Source organism: Trachurus trachurus (assembly GCF_905171665.1).
Source record: "Trachurus trachurus genome assembly, chromosome: 19".
NCBI classification, from domain to species: domain Eukaryota; kingdom Metazoa; phylum Chordata; class Actinopteri; order Carangiformes; family Carangidae; genus Trachurus; species Trachurus trachurus.
Window position 1 is genome coordinate 22,970,100 of NC_139913.1, and position 16,363 is coordinate 22,986,462.

Here is a 16,363-nt window from a genome sequence, read left to right on the forward strand (position 1 = left end):
CTGAATCGATACTTGATTAATGCTTATTTATTATGTCAGAGATTTAAAAGAAGTGAATGGTATCTATTGTACACGTGGCACCCACCCCACTAAAACACCACATTTTGTTTTGTTTACTATTATCGCCTTGATGTGTATTTATTCCACCTTTTCATACTTTTATTGCTTGCTTCATTTTTGCGGTTCATTTATGCATTCATCAACAATCTAGGGGTAAAAAAAAAAAAAACTGTCTGAGACTAGGCGCCACTAAAAGCTTTGTTGGTGAGCCTGTACTGCAGTGAATACGGCTGTAAGCTGCAAACAGCATGGCCGCCTCCGTAAGGAGCATTTGTGTAACATAGCAGGAGATTAGTAACTTTCTCAAATCTAACATCCCTGAGAGTTTCCTGGAAATTAAACAGAAGACACCACTCGTCACCTGCCAAACAAACTGTATGTATCTTTAATTCTTGAGGGGATTGTAGTTGTAGTACTAGATCAAGATCATATTGCGTACAGATGCAGTAGCTAACCTACTGTTGGGTGTATAGACAATATCAAATGCCAGTGATTTTCTAATCCTGTTAAACGATATTTAACAAGAAATCAATGAAGCTCAACTTAAGATGCAACTATAAGTGATAGTTGTTTTATTCTGTATACTTTAGCTAGACATATCATGTTCATTTGTGTCAATCTTAACAGTTCATTCACACAACTTTAAAAAATGTAGGCAAGGCAATTTTATTTGTATAGCCCGTTTTTACAAACAGTTTGTCTCAAAGGGCTTTCATCGACTGAGGAAAAACTCCATAGAAAACCCTTTTAACAGGGAAAAAATGGAGAAACCTCAGGGTGAGCAACAGAGGAGGAATCCCTCACCCAGGACGGACAGACTTGACATAGGCTAGATGTTGTTACAGACAACATCTATTGCAATGTAGGCACTAACACTGGTATTTTCTAAACTGAGAAAATACTCAGGCTAAGAAATCATCACTTCTAATCAATGAGCTCCTCCATGAAAGCTCAAGGCTACATTCCTCTTAAAGCATCTGACTGCATTTATTTTGACCCCATGCCTGATAGCTAAGTATCTTCCTCCCTGCACATATGCTTATCAGTCAGTTATACATACAAAAACTGATTGAGTATGATTTATCTCTATACAATTAGGCTACACACTACCTTTTCATACTTTTCCATTGTGGTGTTATATTAAAGCAGTTTATTTAACTCTCCACCAAAGAAGTAGCTAACTGTATTCATAAACTTGGCTTCAGCAGGTGTTCAGCTCACATGTTGACAAAGAAGCGTCACCACCTGCGGAGCCTCCTGTCCCTGGTTTCCAGACGTGCCAGTCACCTTCCCAGACAGCAGTATGATGTCATCGTGGTGGGTGGGGGTCACGCGGGGACAGAGGCGGCGGCAGCAGCAGCCAGGGTGGGAGCTGAGACACTTCTGGTCACACAGAAAATAAATACAATCGGTGAGAGAAAAGTCTTTGTTTAATGGAGATTTTATTTTAATCAGTCTTTTCTCTATTGTGCAAGACAGTTTTATTGGATGAAATTAAAACTTTTCTCTATCAAAGTATAAACGGTTCACCATCCTCACATTCCCCCAGGTGCTCTGTCCTGTAATCCCTCTCTGGGCGGAGTAGGGAAGGGCCAGCTTGTGAAGGAGGTAGACGCCCTGGATGGGCTTTGTGGTCGAGCAGGAGACTGGGCCGGGATCCATTTCTCCATCCTTAATCGCAGCAAAGGCCCCGCTGTGTGGGGCCCGAGGGCCCAGCTGGACCGGCAGCGTTACCGCAAATTCATTCAGGTATCATGTACACAACTGTAATAAAAGTCTGTGAAGTTTTCTGTGTTTGGTGTAACAGAACCTTTGACTAAGCCGGTGCATATTCTCATTTGTCCAGGTCATAGCATTTCAAAGGAGGTTAAATCGAAAGCAACTGGACTTAGTTATTTGTCTAGGAAGACGTTTCACCTCTCATCCAAGAGGCTTCATCAGTTCATGTACACATCTGACCAGGCTGGGACTGGTCCAACTACAACAACAACTGGTCTCCACACCAGATAGTTGGACCAGTCCCAGCCTGGTCAGATGCTACATGAACTGATGAAGCCTCTTGGATGAGAGGTGAAACGTCTTCCTAGACAAATAACTAAGTCCAGTTGCTTTCGATTTAACCTCCTAAAAAAAAAGAACCTTTGACTGTGAATGACTTAGAGGTGATTATCTGTCTGCGTGTCCCTTCTCCTGGTTCTGGTTCAGGCTGAGCTGCTGTCCACTCCCAGGCTGACGGTGCTGGAGGGCTCAGTGGAGGAGCTGCTGCTATCTGAACCCAACACAGAACAGCCCGGAAAGCACCGAGTCACAGGGATACGTTTGGGTATGTAGTGTATATTCTACCATTACATTCAGGGTTGAACTATGTATATGATGTCATGTGTAGTGAATGTACTGTCACTGTGGTCACTGGGTCAAAATGCAGCTTCTTGTAATGTTAATCTCTGGTTGGCAACATTGAATACAACCACACTCATTCACTGACATCCAGATACAGATACTTTGATTAATAGATTTGTATTAAGTTTTGTCAATGTTACAACAAATTTGTTTAGAAAGTCTGGACCTTTTTTGACATTTGATATGAATCTCTAACATTTGTGCCAGACAGTAGAATGCACTCTTAAAGGAATAGTTCACCAAAAAATGAAATTCAATTCAATTCATTATTGACTCCCCCTCATGCTAATGAATACTCCAGAGTAGTTTTTTATCCCTCAAAGTGCATCTGGAGACCTTTATATGAGAGTCAATAGTGCCCGACACAAAAAGGTCCACAAAATTACACAAAAACCTTGTAATCTTCCTCCATACTGCTTGTCCACTGCAATCTGAGTGTCTTGAAGAGATATTCCAGAGTTTACTTGAAACGACGTCATTTAAGACATTTTTTCAGCCTAAACAGTCCTGTATTGAATGTATCGCGCACCCCAGGCAAATTCAATACAGGACTAATGAATTTCATTTTTTTGTGAACTATTCCTTTAAATACTTACCATATCATCCATTATTAGCTGTTTTTTACAGTTTTATCATCCTCCTTTCAACATCTGCTCAGCAAATGGAGGCCACTTAATCTCAGCCTGCTCTGTGGTTCTGACCACTGGTACTTTCTTATCCGGCTCCCTCTTCGTGGGCCAGACCACATCCCCCGGGGGTCGGATCGGAGATGCTCCATCAAGTGCCGGACTGTCCCACACACTGAGGGAGAGGCTGGGGCTGAGGGTGGGCAGGCTGAGGACCGGTACCCCTCCCAGGATCGTGAAGGATTCAGTCGACCTCGACCTGGCCGAGATTCGTCCCCCTGACAGTCGTCCAACTCCATTCAGCTTCCTTAATACACACACACGCTGCAAGGTAATATTAACGTGAAGTACTTTACTCCATTTTAGTAAGGGGAGACACCACAGGTGAATAGGGTAAAAAAATTAAATAACAGATATCACCACGAAACTTCCCAAGTTTATCACTCACATTAAGACAAATATTTTTTGTATTACAAGTTTTGTCAAATTTTATGTTTAAATATGTAAATGAGGCAATATCTGATGAAATATGCGCTAATTTACGTACTTTTCCAGAACCGATATCAACAAAATTCTTGTTTTATTTTGTTGACATATTAAAATCAGAAGTTTTTACAGAGGGGATTTTGGATATCTCTTTTTATTACTTTGTAAATGAGAAAATACTGTCACCAGCCCTAAAAAATCCAATTTCGCCATATTTTTAGGAATAAAATGTTGTATAAATCAGGCTGTGAATGATATATCAACAATCCCCTCTGCAAAAACCTTCAGAATATAGACATGAATAAAACTGGAAGGTTTGGTGTCTGTAAGTGCTGCTGAAGTGGAGATTTGGCACCCAGAGTATGAGGAAAAACTCATTTTGAGAAAACGGCCTTTAAAGACTTGTACTGTAAAATTCCATAGATTGTTGATGTAAATACGATTGGTTGCGGGCGGATACGGAGGAGATGACAATTTGTGGAGCCTACATCATAGTTCAGGAGAGAGAGAGCTTTACAATGATACCTGATATGAAATATGATATATGCGTTTTTTGTTGTTTTTGCTGTGTATTAGGAGTTTTTGTAACTAATCATTATGTCCTACAAAGTTTCCAAGCAAATGACTTTTCTGATTAATGAGTGATTTATTTTTAAATGAAACACCCTGAAGCCTGAAGAGCAGCTGCCCTGCTACCTGACCCACACCACACCCGGTGTAGAGAGAGTGGTGAGAGAAAGCCTCCATCTCAACTGCCACATCCAGGAAGATGCAAAGGGTCCCAGGTACACACACACACACACACACACACACACACACACACACACACACACACACACACACACACACACCTAAATGTTACGACATCTACCTAGCGTGAGGCTAAAGGAATAACCAGGTTTGCTCTCTCTCAGATACTGCCCCTCCATCGAATCCCGCGTGCTTCGCTTCCCCGGCCGGAGGCACCAGGTGTGGCTGGAGCCTGAGGGGCTGACCTCCGACCTTCTGTACCCACAGGGTCTATCCATGACCATGCCCCCCGACATACAGCTCCGCCTCATCAGAGAAATCCCTGCTATGCACAGAGCTGAGATCCACACGCCCGGTACAAAGACTGAATCATGTTTCATCTACAAGCGGTTTATAGTAGACACAGAAGCAGATGGTCAAACGTCTCATTGGATGTTTTTTTGTGTGTGTGTTTTGCAGGTTATGGTGTACAGTATGACTTTGTGTGTCCCACTCAGCTGAGCCCCGCCCTGCAGGTGAAAAGCTCTCAAGGTCTCTTCCTGGCCGGTCAGATCAATGGAACAACAGGCTACGAGGAGGCTGCTGCACAGGTAGCTGCATTTTTTTAAATAATTGGATGCTCAAAATAAACATAAAGTAGCTCATTATATAACCTTACAGGCCCAATTAGAGTAGATTTAGCCTGGTTACTGACCTTCGATTCAGTTTGCATGTATTCCCTGTACCTGTGTGGGTTCTCACTGACTTTCTCCCACAGTCAGCAGATAGGACTGAGAATGTAGACATAGCCTATTAGTAGAAGTATAGTTTCTAGCAGAAATGTATTGTGTGAATTCAGTCCAGTACAATAATAGCTATTAACTTATATTTTTCATGCCTATTAATGATAGCAGCAGTGTTGAGTGCTGAAGGATGTGAAAATATCACATGAATATGATCAACATATTTTTTTTTACATCTTCTATCCAAATATGCTCTGTAGGTGGACGTGTTTCTGTAATAGCAGAAACTATTAAACCCTGAGGAGGATGTTTGTGATGTTTCTTTGTGTGTGTTTGCAGGGGCTGTGGGCGGGAGTGAACGCTGCCCGCTGGGCTCTTGACCTGCCGCCAGCAGCGTTGTCTCGAACTGAGAGTTATATTGGAGTTCTCATCGACGATCTGGTGAGTCGAGGCGTCACGGAGCCCTACCGCATGTTCACCAGCCGGGCTGAGTACCGAGCCTCTCTGAGGCCGGACAACGCTGACCTCCGCCTCACTCTGAAAGGTACAGTAGGGAACGTTACAGCATTAATGAAGCAGCATGACAGCACCAATCTGAGCCCACTGTTCTAGATAAGTGAACTAAAAATAACCTAAGTTCGATTGAAAATAAAACCTCTTGCTATTTCACTGATTTTAAAATCAACTATCAGGAGCTCTGTGAAGTTTAAGAAGAAGATTGGATGAAAATGTGACACTTAAAGGGATAGTTCACCCAAAATTGAAGTTTCAGAGTCCTCCGTGGCTTCTCTGAGTTACAGGGGGTCTCGGCGTAGCAGTGCATGTCCATATAACGGTTGCAAATGGATACCAACTGTCTTCATAACAAAAAGACACACCAAAAAACATCCAAATACCTCCATGCTGCTCGTATGTAATGTCCGTCTTGTATTGAAGCCCCGAAATGCGAAATTGTCCCGAAAAAAATTAAATGCGTCTATATTTCAAGCTTGTTTTGTAGCGGAAGCTTCTCGAAGCTCCTCTTCCCGGTTCGTCAAATTTGGACAAACTGGGAAGAGGACAGACCCTGGTTCGTCCAAATTTGACGAACCGGGAAGAGGAGCTTCGAGAAGCTTCCACTACAAACAAGCTTGAAATATAGACTTATTACATTTTTTCGGGACAATTTCACATTTCGGGGCTTCAATACAAGACGGACATTACATACGAGCAGCATGGAGGTATTTGGATGTTTTTTGGTGTGTCTTTTTGTTACAAAGACAGTTGGTATCCATTTGCAACCGTTATATGGACATGCACTGCTACGCCGAGACCCCCTGTAACTCAGAGAAGCCACGGAGGACTCTGAAACTTCTCCCAGCCCTTAGTCCACATGAGGGTGAGTAGATAATGAGTGAAATTTCAATTTTGGGTGAACTATCCCTTTAATTATAATTCCTTTTTATGTCCCATTTAATAAATTACACCTTAGATGTAATATTACACTTGCAGAGGACACAGTAAACCACTTTATTTCTTTGAGTTTCACCCGTTCAGTCTGTTTGTAAAGTTGTTTTTCTACTTTCTGTCTGATTTTTTCTCCTCTCATAAACGTTCCTGTCCATCAGGCTTGGAGGAGGTGGGATGTGTGTCGTCGTTGCGTTACCAGGAAGCTGTGAGAGTGCGGGACAGTCTGCAGGACGCGCTGGCAGCCCTCCAGTCTCTCGCTCTGTCCACACACGGGTGGAAGAAGGAGCTACCCGACGTCCATATGAGTGAGAACAAGAAAACAGTCCTGACGTGAGTGATGATACGTGGAGCCACCAGTGTGATGTATCATGTCTGTTGAGTGAGTCCTGCTCTGTAGTTGCCTGTAAAATCTGCGGCTTCTTTTGCAGTGGTGTGGATGTGCTGCAGTACAAAGATGTGTCCTTTGAAATGTTGGAGTCTGCCTTCCCAGAGTGCCTTTCACCGTACAAAGAGTTCTCACAAAGGCTGAAGATAGAGGGTAAAGTCAGATCTTTGTATTTTGCAGCATCAAGGAAGGGAAATCTGGCTTTTATGAGGAGTGAATTCATCATAACCAATATCTGCTATAGTTCTTGATGCAGTTATTACATTTGTATTAAGGCCTTGGTCAAAGAATAGTTAATTCTTTCTCATTAAAACATTTCTCCTTTCTGTCATGTAGCTGTGTACAAGCCTCTCTGTGACCTCCAGAAGAAAGAGATTGAGAGAATCCGGAGGGAGGAAAACATGTCTCTGCCACAGGACATAGACTATTTCTCTCTGCCGGTGTCACTGTCTCGGGAAGTCAGAGAGATTCTTGACAGAGTTCGACCCAGCACTGTGAGTATATATTGTATTTAATGTAAGGGTAAAATATAATTTGGTCTTTTGCCACAGACAAACCTCTATTTCAGTCGACTCCTGGCTCACAGAGAAATGAAGTGACGTAGATTTTGTAATGTGCTTTATCCTCCAGCTGGGTGCTGCTACACGTTTGCAGGGTATAACTCCCGCTGCAGTCGTCAATCTCCTCCGATACGTCCGGCACATGGGACAGAAGGAAAGAGGAACTCACCGAAGCCAACGCGAGCAAAAGCAGGAGAGAGAAGAGGAGCTTTGTGCAAGAAATGCATCTTTACCCCAGTGAACTGTTTGTAAATGTATTTATTCCCGAAATTGTACAAAATGTATAAATTAAGTATTTTAGAATGACAAAATATACAATTTTTTTCTTGTTTTACCAAAGGACTCTTTGTATTTAAAAAAAAAAAAAAAAAAAAAAGCTCAGCAAAATAAAAAAATCCTAACATTCATTTCAGTTCATTCATATAAAGTAGCTCTGTACTCTTCTCTAACTGCTCCACTGTTACCTTCAGTATCCAGCTACATAGTGAAGAATTCTAATCCTGTTAGCAACATCACGGTGAACAGCATTAAACTCCATGTGACCCTCTCAGTGTCACTGGAGTTTACAACAATGTGCCCGTCCAGCTCGGCAGTTCCTCTGGAGAAGAAACCAAATGGAAACTTCCAGTCAGGCTGAGGCAAACTCCTGGGAGGTGCTGGGTAAACCGTGATGTCGGCAAACGTCACTTGGGTGGTTAGAGCGAGAGGGGACGACATGGGACACTGAGGAGGAAAGAGGAGGTGGGAATTATAGATGTGTTGCATAGAGATTTGATTTGATTTTTTAAACTTGTTGCTGCTTACCTTCACATTTTGACACTTGAAAAGGTATTTTGCTCCCAAGATGTAGCTCTGAGGAAGATCTACGAGACCCTGACGAGCCCACAGCACTTGGATAGAGAGGGAGGTGGGGAGGAGGCAGCCTGGTTCACATGTTCCCTAAGAGGAGAAACATAATAAATGATTGTGACTATAGAAGTATTGAAGGTGTACAGAAAAGAAAATTGAATTTGAGCCCACTCTGGGTCATAAAATTAGTGTAATAACTCATCTTTCAGACGATGTAGTCCAAACTTTGTGCAAAATTCTATTTTTGAGTAGCCTAGAAATCTAGCTGCACCCTAGCGGCAGCAAATCTATTTGCTCCGTAGGTGGGTCTAGAAACGAGCCATAGGAACTTTTTGAGTCTCGAACACCGTTTGTGTTCACCAATCACAGCGCTCTATCTGTTTAGAGAGTCGTTGGGCGGCTTAACGCAATGACGACATACATTTTAATTGGCTTGTCAGGCTAACGACATCCTGCTCTTTGCTCTGATTGGTCGTAGCGCTACCCTATTGCGTGCAGAGGCAGTTTGAAAGACAGCCTTCATCCCGCCCCCTGGATTGAGCCGAGGTCTACCGGTCGTTGCCAGACTAGACATTTTAATGATATAGTCTGTGTGGCAAGGTGAAGAGGGCCCGGGCGGGGATTGAACCCACACCTCCCGGGTCAGAGTCATGCGCGCTTGCCAGTCACCCAAAGGGACATCCCCTTGGCCAAGTAGCCAGGGCACATGATCAATTGGAGGCATAGTGACAGGAACCTCAACTGTCACATCTCTCCCCCTCTTTTCACAAGCACGTCCTCGTGCTTCCGCGCAGGCTGCCACACATTAGGAATCCATGGACCCACCCCTAGTGCTACATGGATCCTGCCAACAACGCCAGAATGTGGCAAGGTGAAGAGGGCCCGGGCGGGGATTGAACCCACACCTCCCGGGTCAGAGTCATGCGCGCTTGCCAGTCACCCAAAGGGACATCCCCTTGGCCAAGTAGCCAGGGCACATGATCAATTGGAGGCATAGTGACAGGAACCTCAACTGTCACATCTGGTTTGTCAGGCTAATTTTTGAGTAAATCCGGGATGAAAGTGTGTTTTTTTTTTTCCGCATTGGATAATGCAGGCGCACGGATTATACGTCAGCCTGCGCACGATTCACCAGCCACTGATATTGGATCCGTCATCCGTCATTCAAATGTCTGAGACACGCACACACACACCGAGCTCGGGCTCGCCCCCAAGCTTTGAATATCCCACCCGCTCGATAACGACCAATCAAATTCCTTTTCCGTTTACTCAGGTAAACTCGTGTTGCAGCTCGTGACAACTTGACGCGACAAACAGGACAAACAGCCATTTCTGTACACCTTTAAACTTTCTTCCCTGTAGATTCCTGTTTCAGCTGTACCTCCTCGCTCTCGGGACACTTCTGTGTGATGACTCTTGTCCAGTTCAGCTGAGAGCCGGAGTCCATGGCGACTTCATCAGGAGTACCGAATCCCTGCAGGATGGCATAGATCTGTGACTGCAGCTGTGAACAGTCTCTGGATGGGGATCTAGACAACACAGAGTGACATGAAAATGACTTGTGAACAAAAATAAAACTTCACTACTTCATGCAAAAAACATCAGATCATAAAAGCAAGCCTAAGTAGTGTGGGTTCACCTGAACATGCAGCCAGTGATGCTGTTGTGTGTGAAGAGGATGGGAGCTTGGCTGCCAGAGTCAGAAGAACACACCCCACTCTTTGATACCCTCATTGTGGTAAGCTAACGCATCGTCAAGGAACAATGATGCATGATTAAAGCAGAAGTGAGTGGTCCGGTCGTTTTCGCTAATGCTGCGTTCCAGGCAGGCTTTTGAAATCGTAAATTACAGCTTCAAGTCACAACTTACGACTTTGTAGCGTTTCAGGCAACCCACTCGTGTTTTTCCGACCTGTTTTACCGGTGAAAGTCACTATAACGGCCACTCGTAACTTCCGACCGGTGAACTCGTACCAGATCGAACTGGTACCACTTCACGGTCGGAAAAATACGAGTTTCCTTGAACGCACCATAACAGTCCTCGTCGCTACGTCACCACATTCACGGCGTCCCTTGGCTGCACACACAGCCCTGCATGCCGTTCTCTCTCCTCATTGGATAAAAACTGTAGGATACGATAAATGTTTTCTCTTCGGCTCAGAGCAGAGCAGAGTGACTGACAGACCCGTGTTTCGGTCCAAACACTCTATGTAAGTGATTGCTGTCGGAAGATATAACTATTTAAGACTTATATTAACACAAATATATCACTCACTTCTGCTTTAACATTGAAACAAGCTGCAGTAATTAAAAATATTACTTAAAGGAACAGTTCACCAAAGAATGAAATTCAGTCATTATTGACTCCCCCTCATGCTGATGAATACTCCATAGTTTTTTATCCCTCAAAGTGCATCTGGAGACCCGGGAGGGTTGTAAGTCCAACAAAATCCTTACATGAGAGTCAATAGCGCCCGACACAAAAACGTCCATAAAACTAGGGCTGGACAATTAATCGAATTTTGATCGTGATTGCGATTTTGGCTTCTCACGATCATAAAAACACTGTAATCGAAGATAAACGATTATTTTTTTTGTCTATTGGTGTTTTATTCTGAAAAACACACATGCGCGCTTCTGCCCCCGCGCCTGCACTGCACTCCTCTCTCAGTTAATGCTGTGGACGAGTCCACTCGTGTGTTGACGGCGGCGTTTAAAAATCAGCGCCAGTGAAGAGAGAGCAGCGGCCATCGCTCAGGACGAATGAACGGGAAATCATAATTTAAAACACTCGCTCGTCTCCTCAAAGCGGCCGCACAACAACCCTCCTCCTCCTCTTCGTCCTCCTCCCCCGGCCCGTAGGCTACATGTGCATATGTTTACAAAGCCGGCAAGGAAGCAATCTGTAGAGCGGCGGATAACGTTATACGATGTTACGACGTGTATTTGTGTAGTTTAATCTGTCATAAACAAGAGATCACTTATGGGGCGCGTCAAAAAAAAAAAAGTTATGGGGTGCATTTGTGACGAGAGCTGGGACAGCGCAGCGGGGCGGAGGCTCTGATCTTCCCAGGTTGGATTTCATCCCAGAGACGCAATAAGCGGAAGCAGAGAGCCTCCATTCTCCCTCTTAATAAGTTAAACCATGACAATTACTCCAAATCTGTTTATTCAAGGTAAAAATGTAGAAAAGTTAAGCTAAACATCCTCCTATAGTTTCTGCTGCTGGATCATAAAACTTAAAAAAAAAAAGTTTTAAATACATTTTGAATAAATATTTAAAATTATAAACTTAAAAACCTTAAAAACACATTGGCACTGTTTATTTAAGGTAATAATGTAGCAGGGTCAAACTATAAATCCTTTACCCCCCCCCATAATCGTGTAAATAATCGTGATTTCAATATTGACCAAAATAATCGTGATTATGATTTTTGCCATAATCGTCCAGCCCTACATAAAACTACACAAAAACCTTGTAATATTCCTCCTTACTGCTCGTCCGCTGCAATCCAAGTGTCCTGAAGGGAAAGTGTCAAGAGTTTACTCGAAACAATGTCATTTAGGACATTTTTACAGCCTAAACAGTCCTGTATGGAATTTGCCTGGGGCACGTGAATGTCAGAGCGCAATACAGGACTGTTTAGGCTGTAAAAATGTCCTAAATGACATCGTTTCAAGTAAACTCTGGACTATACCCCTTCTGGACACTTGGATTGCAGCGGACGAGCAGCAATCCAAGGTTTTTGTGTAGTTTTATGGACCTTTTTGTGACGGGCGCTATTGACTCTCATATAAGGATTTCGTTGGACTACAAAGTAACCCCCCCTCCCGGGTCTCCAGATGCACTTTGAGGAATAAAAAATTACTCCGGAGTATTCATCAGCAATTTCATTTTTTGGTGAACTATTCCTTTAAACAACTTAAGGAGGAGGAGATTGTGATGTAAATGGTGAGGATACAGTCGCCACATATCCTTCAAAGCGACCAATGACAGGAGATCCGACTTTGAGTCCAACTGCAGGGGTCGGTCTTCCAGGAGTGGAACTGGGTGTGGTCATCTGCAGGAGAAACATGGCAACAATATCAGGGTTTTAATCCACATTTCATTTTCTGTGTTTTTGGCTTGAATGGGCTACCTGGAACTGCACAGTGTGTGTCTGCATCAGCAACTGATTTGGAGCCACATCAGCCAAGACTATGTCCACAGATGCATATGTGAGTTCTCCTCTGCCTGTGTATCCTATGATATACTCCACCTAAAGGGAAACCGGAGAAAGCAGAGTTGGGTTTCATGTTTCATTCTGAACTTAAATTCATGTAATCTCATGTGACATTTGTGTGGCTACTCACGTTTTTCACCACATTGACACAGGAGCCGTTTTGTAGGTCAGGTGCAGGCCACTCAGACAGTGGTGTAACCGGGATCTGAAAGAGTCCGTGATGAAGTGTCTTGTTTTCACTGACAATAGTCTTTTTACTCAGGAAGTTACCACTAATCTAAAGGTTTCTTTTCAAATGCACATCCGAAATTAGCAAAAGTTAACATTGTGAAAAGTGTACAGTTTAAATGCAGCATATACAGTGTAAGAAATATTGTTTAATTCCCTGACCTGTGCTTCATTTTTTTTTAAATATTATGATTTATGAACTGCAAATGCCAGAAGCGTGTAAAGTGCAAAATCAAAGTGTCTAAAGTCAGTGACTTACCAGAAAGTCTGACACTTGTGCCATCTCATCTATTGGAAACTATAATTTAAAAAACAAAAACAAATTCATGTTAGCCTTGCTACTGTGGAGTTACCACCAGAACATATCTACATAAAGTCATGAGGTGCAGGAAGACTTGCTGACCCTGATCAGACTCAAATTAGAGAAGTAAGAGCCGGCATTGAGATTTGCATCTGCGGTGCAGGACTGAGGAGTCAACATGCGAGTACAAGACTGAGACACAGATCTCAAGAACTCTACAAGCAAAGAAAAACAAATGGTTATTAGATAAAAAGTCATAGTGATTCATTTGTTACGATATATGGGTATAATACACTGTATTCTGACACAAACATTGCTATGCTGTGATACTCAGTAGTAGTTGACATTCACACTTTTAACATGTTAGAAACTTACTTGCAGGGTTACGGTTGACACAGAAAGCAGAAGCAGCTGCTGGAGATGGCTGGTGGAGGAGACCCCGCACAGATGAGCTGGAGTAATATGTCTGGATGACATCATCAACCTACAAAAAATATAGAGTCTTTGAATTTTATTATTATCATTACACATTTAATACTCGAGATTCGAGACAAAAAAATCTTGTGTTACCCTGTAGAAAGCTCTGCTGTGGCTGATGCTTGCTGGTACTGGTGGTGGTAAGAAGTGATATGAATCCCCTAAAGCTGGATACTGAGGTAGAGCTTGGAAAGACTGGGGTGGATTATCTGTCGGAACAAGAAGTGAAGAAGTTTTTCTTTTATTTGTTTACAACAATCACAGCAGATGCTTATATGTTGATTACTGGTGTGCTTTTGTGAAATTAGTTCCAACTTCATCACTGATTCCTCTGGGGATTGTGAAATATTTAAAGGCGTAATTATGCCACATTTATGAATTAATCTGGCCTTATAATTGATGATTTACCTTCAGACTGGACACAAAACAAGGTGTCAGTCACAGTAACAAGAGATGAATTCACATTAGCCCGGAACATCAGCCAATTCTCAATGCAAACTCCTGATCTGTAAAAAAAAAAAGTTTTTATGTTTAATGTTAAATGCTGAAAATATGCATCATATGTGTTATAATTTTCTCGGAAAAAAAAAAAACTTACATGGGTTTCTGTGGACATCCAGTGAAAACTGTACTCAGGTTAGCAACACCACAGTCAGCTTTGTCACAGCAGCAGCCAATGTCACAGAAATCAGGGGTTAAGTCACAGAGACAACCTGGAAAACAACAGAAAAGACTTAGTAAATTTGTACAACAGCACAACAGATAACAGGCAATACACAACACTGTACAATTGTGTTCAAAAGTTCACCTGAAGTATACGTTTTGTTTTTATAGCGCTATTCACAGATAAAAATCACATAGTGCTTCACAAGTGGCAAAATAGAGCAATTCAAATAACACAATACAACACTTTCAACATGTAAAAGCATAGCAATAAAGTAACTTTTCGCTCATATTGTGACAAGACACAGTAGTTTACCCTCTGGAGTGAGCACAGGCTGCACCGTGGTTGTAGTCGGAGCTCCGGTGGTCACAGTGGGAGTCTCGGTCACCTCGGTCACCTCCTCGGTAGTGCTGACACCGGTGGAGCCCGGGGTCTCCGTACCGCCCAGAGCAGGGGTCACGGAGGAGCCCACGGCCTCCGTACCGCCCGGAGCAGGGGTCACGGAGGAGCCCACGGTCTCCGGACCGCCCGGAGCAGGGGTCACGGAGGAGCCCGGGGTCTCCGTACCGCCCGGAGCAGGGGTCACGGAGGAGCCCAGAGGCCCCGCATCTGTCGGGGTAACATTAACGGTGGAGGAGTCTCCTGTCTCTGTGGATGCGTTTGCCAAATGTAGACACAAGACGATAAAAACGTGAAGTGACCGACACCAGCGGCGGGAGTTCATCTCCTCACAGAGACATGGTGCACTGTGCGAAAACTAGCGTAGCTCATTGGCTAACTTAGATAGATGAAGGTAGACAAACGTATTTCCTCTAAGTCGTACGATGTAATAGCGTCAAACCCATTAATGTTTCCAATAAAATACGACAACGATAAAATCGGGGAAACAACTCGGAGAAGGTTTTCCAGTGGTGTTTTTAGCTGAATATTATGCCGTAACGTTACACCAGCAGTACATGGAAAAGAAGCTTCTGGTTGCTAAGGAAGTTGTCATGGAGACTTCCGGTCTGTCTAAGATAATGTTACCGTAAATCCAGGAAAAGAGAAGAAAACACATTTTAAGCCTCTTTAGTCCCAACCTTTACAGTCTATGCCATGGTCCCAACTGGTGCAGGTTACTCAGAATATGAGAAATAATGAGGAGAATAGTTAAGCAGATTTTTAAAGGAAAATGTGAAAGAAACAAGCTATTGCATCTGATTTTATGCACTAACCTACATTTTGCCTGGTGATGATGACCTATAATATTCACAGGACCTCTGTTTATTGTTTAATGTTCTGCTTTGTCCTTGTTTTGTTGCTGTGTGGTGGTCCAAGTCAAAATTTTGTAAGTAATAACTTATATTAAAATGTTAAACAACTCATAATGCAAAGTGGCCCATTTCAGAATAATGTGTAGGCTACATTTGCAATGCAGATCATTAAGGTGGAGCTTCACCCCCATGATCGGTTAATTCTGTTACCCTATAATAATAATACATCATGATTTATTTGTTGATTATGTTTGTTTCATTGATCTTAATCTGATATGTGACATGATTATTAAATTAGCTATATAACATATTGTTAAATGAGTCATCAGATGAATGAGTGACCTCCCACATGAGGGTCATGTTTAGGTAGTTAGCCTACTGTTAAGTTACAGATTCTGATCAGTAAATATTGCCAATTTGATACAAAAAGGGCAATACAGCTATTTTCTATTTACTGAAGAACATATGTCCTGATTATACTGTAAATTGAAAGGTCTGGTGTGATGTTTCTAGATTTTTCAGGGGCATTTTAATCATGTTGTGGTGGCAGCAGGGAAAAATGCAAATTACTGTGTGTATTTTACAGTTATGGCGTGCAGTATCCACTGTTTGAACAGAAGTACTTGAATCCAAGATAATCTGACTGAAGTTTATTTCTTGGATTTTCTGTTTTCCCTCATGAAATGCTTTATACGCCTCAGTGGCCATGACAAGATTAGCTGCACCCTGCGTGGCTGCAAGAGTGAAGATAAACAAAATGTTCCTTCATATCTGGGTTGTGTTCTTGGGTTTTTAAAATACTCATTTATGAAGTTAATCCTATTTCAATCAATATGCTGTCACCTTTTTCTATTTAGACAACTTGGCCCAAATCTATTAGACTGTGTGTATCCTGCTTGTTTTTTTTATTTGTGAAATTAAGACTGAATT

At 42.7% G+C, this 16,363-nt stretch overlaps 2 protein-coding genes across 2 annotated transcripts; one reads left to right on the forward strand and one right to left on the reverse strand.

The window, feature by feature from the left end:
• Nucleotides 1-304: 304 nt before the first annotated feature.
• Nucleotides 305-7,679, forward strand: mto1 (mitochondrial tRNA translation optimization 1; the record flags this gene model as incomplete). Its single annotated transcript, XM_083994151.1, has 13 exons — nt 305-435; nt 1,269-1,471; nt 1,610-1,809; nt 2,266-2,383; nt 3,119-3,417; nt 4,245-4,357; nt 4,487-4,677; nt 4,782-4,912; nt 5,384-5,588; nt 6,652-6,823; nt 6,922-7,031; nt 7,215-7,372; nt 7,509-7,679. The coding sequence occupies exons 2-13, from the start codon at nt 1,282-1,284 to the stop codon at nt 7,677-7,679; spliced, it is 2,058 nt and encodes a 685-aa protein (XP_083850277.1). The 5' UTR covers nt 305-435; nt 1,269-1,281.
• A 148-nt stretch (nt 7,680-7,827) lies between these two features.
• Nucleotides 7,828-15,185, reverse strand: LOC311002704 (tectonic-3-like). Its single transcript, XM_083994152.1, has 14 exons — nt 14,496-15,185; nt 14,115-14,229; nt 13,925-14,022; nt 13,610-13,725; nt 13,415-13,523; nt 13,142-13,254; nt 12,998-13,036; nt 12,641-12,715; nt 12,427-12,546; nt 12,250-12,348; nt 9,927-10,030; nt 9,669-9,816; nt 8,243-8,377; nt 7,828-8,161 (listed from the first exon to the last, which is right to left on the reverse strand). Exons 1-14 carry the CDS (start codon nt 14,902-14,904, stop codon nt 7,916-7,918), a joined length of 1,926 nt encoding a protein of 641 aa, XP_083850278.1. The 5' UTR covers nt 14,905-15,185; the 3' UTR covers nt 7,828-7,915.
• Nucleotides 15,186-16,363: the final 1,178 nt, after the last annotated feature.

What these genes read in the sequence shown, in the direction of transcription:
- LOC311002704 (XM_083994152.1), bottom strand. Translation starts at nt 14,904, where the DNA reads ATGAACTCCCGCCGCTGGTGTCGGTCACTTCACGTTTTTATCGTCTTG. An exon ending in GCCTGTGCTCACTCCAGAGG is followed by an intron (nt 14,230 to 14,495) that starts GTAAACTACTGT and finishes GTTGTTTTCCAG; the next exon opens with GTTGTCTCTGTGACTTAACC. An exon ending in TCAAGTGTCAAAATGTGAAG is followed by an intron (nt 8,162 to 8,242) that starts GTAAGCAGCAAC and finishes TTTCCTCCTCAG; the next exon opens with TGTCCCATGTCGTCCCCTCT.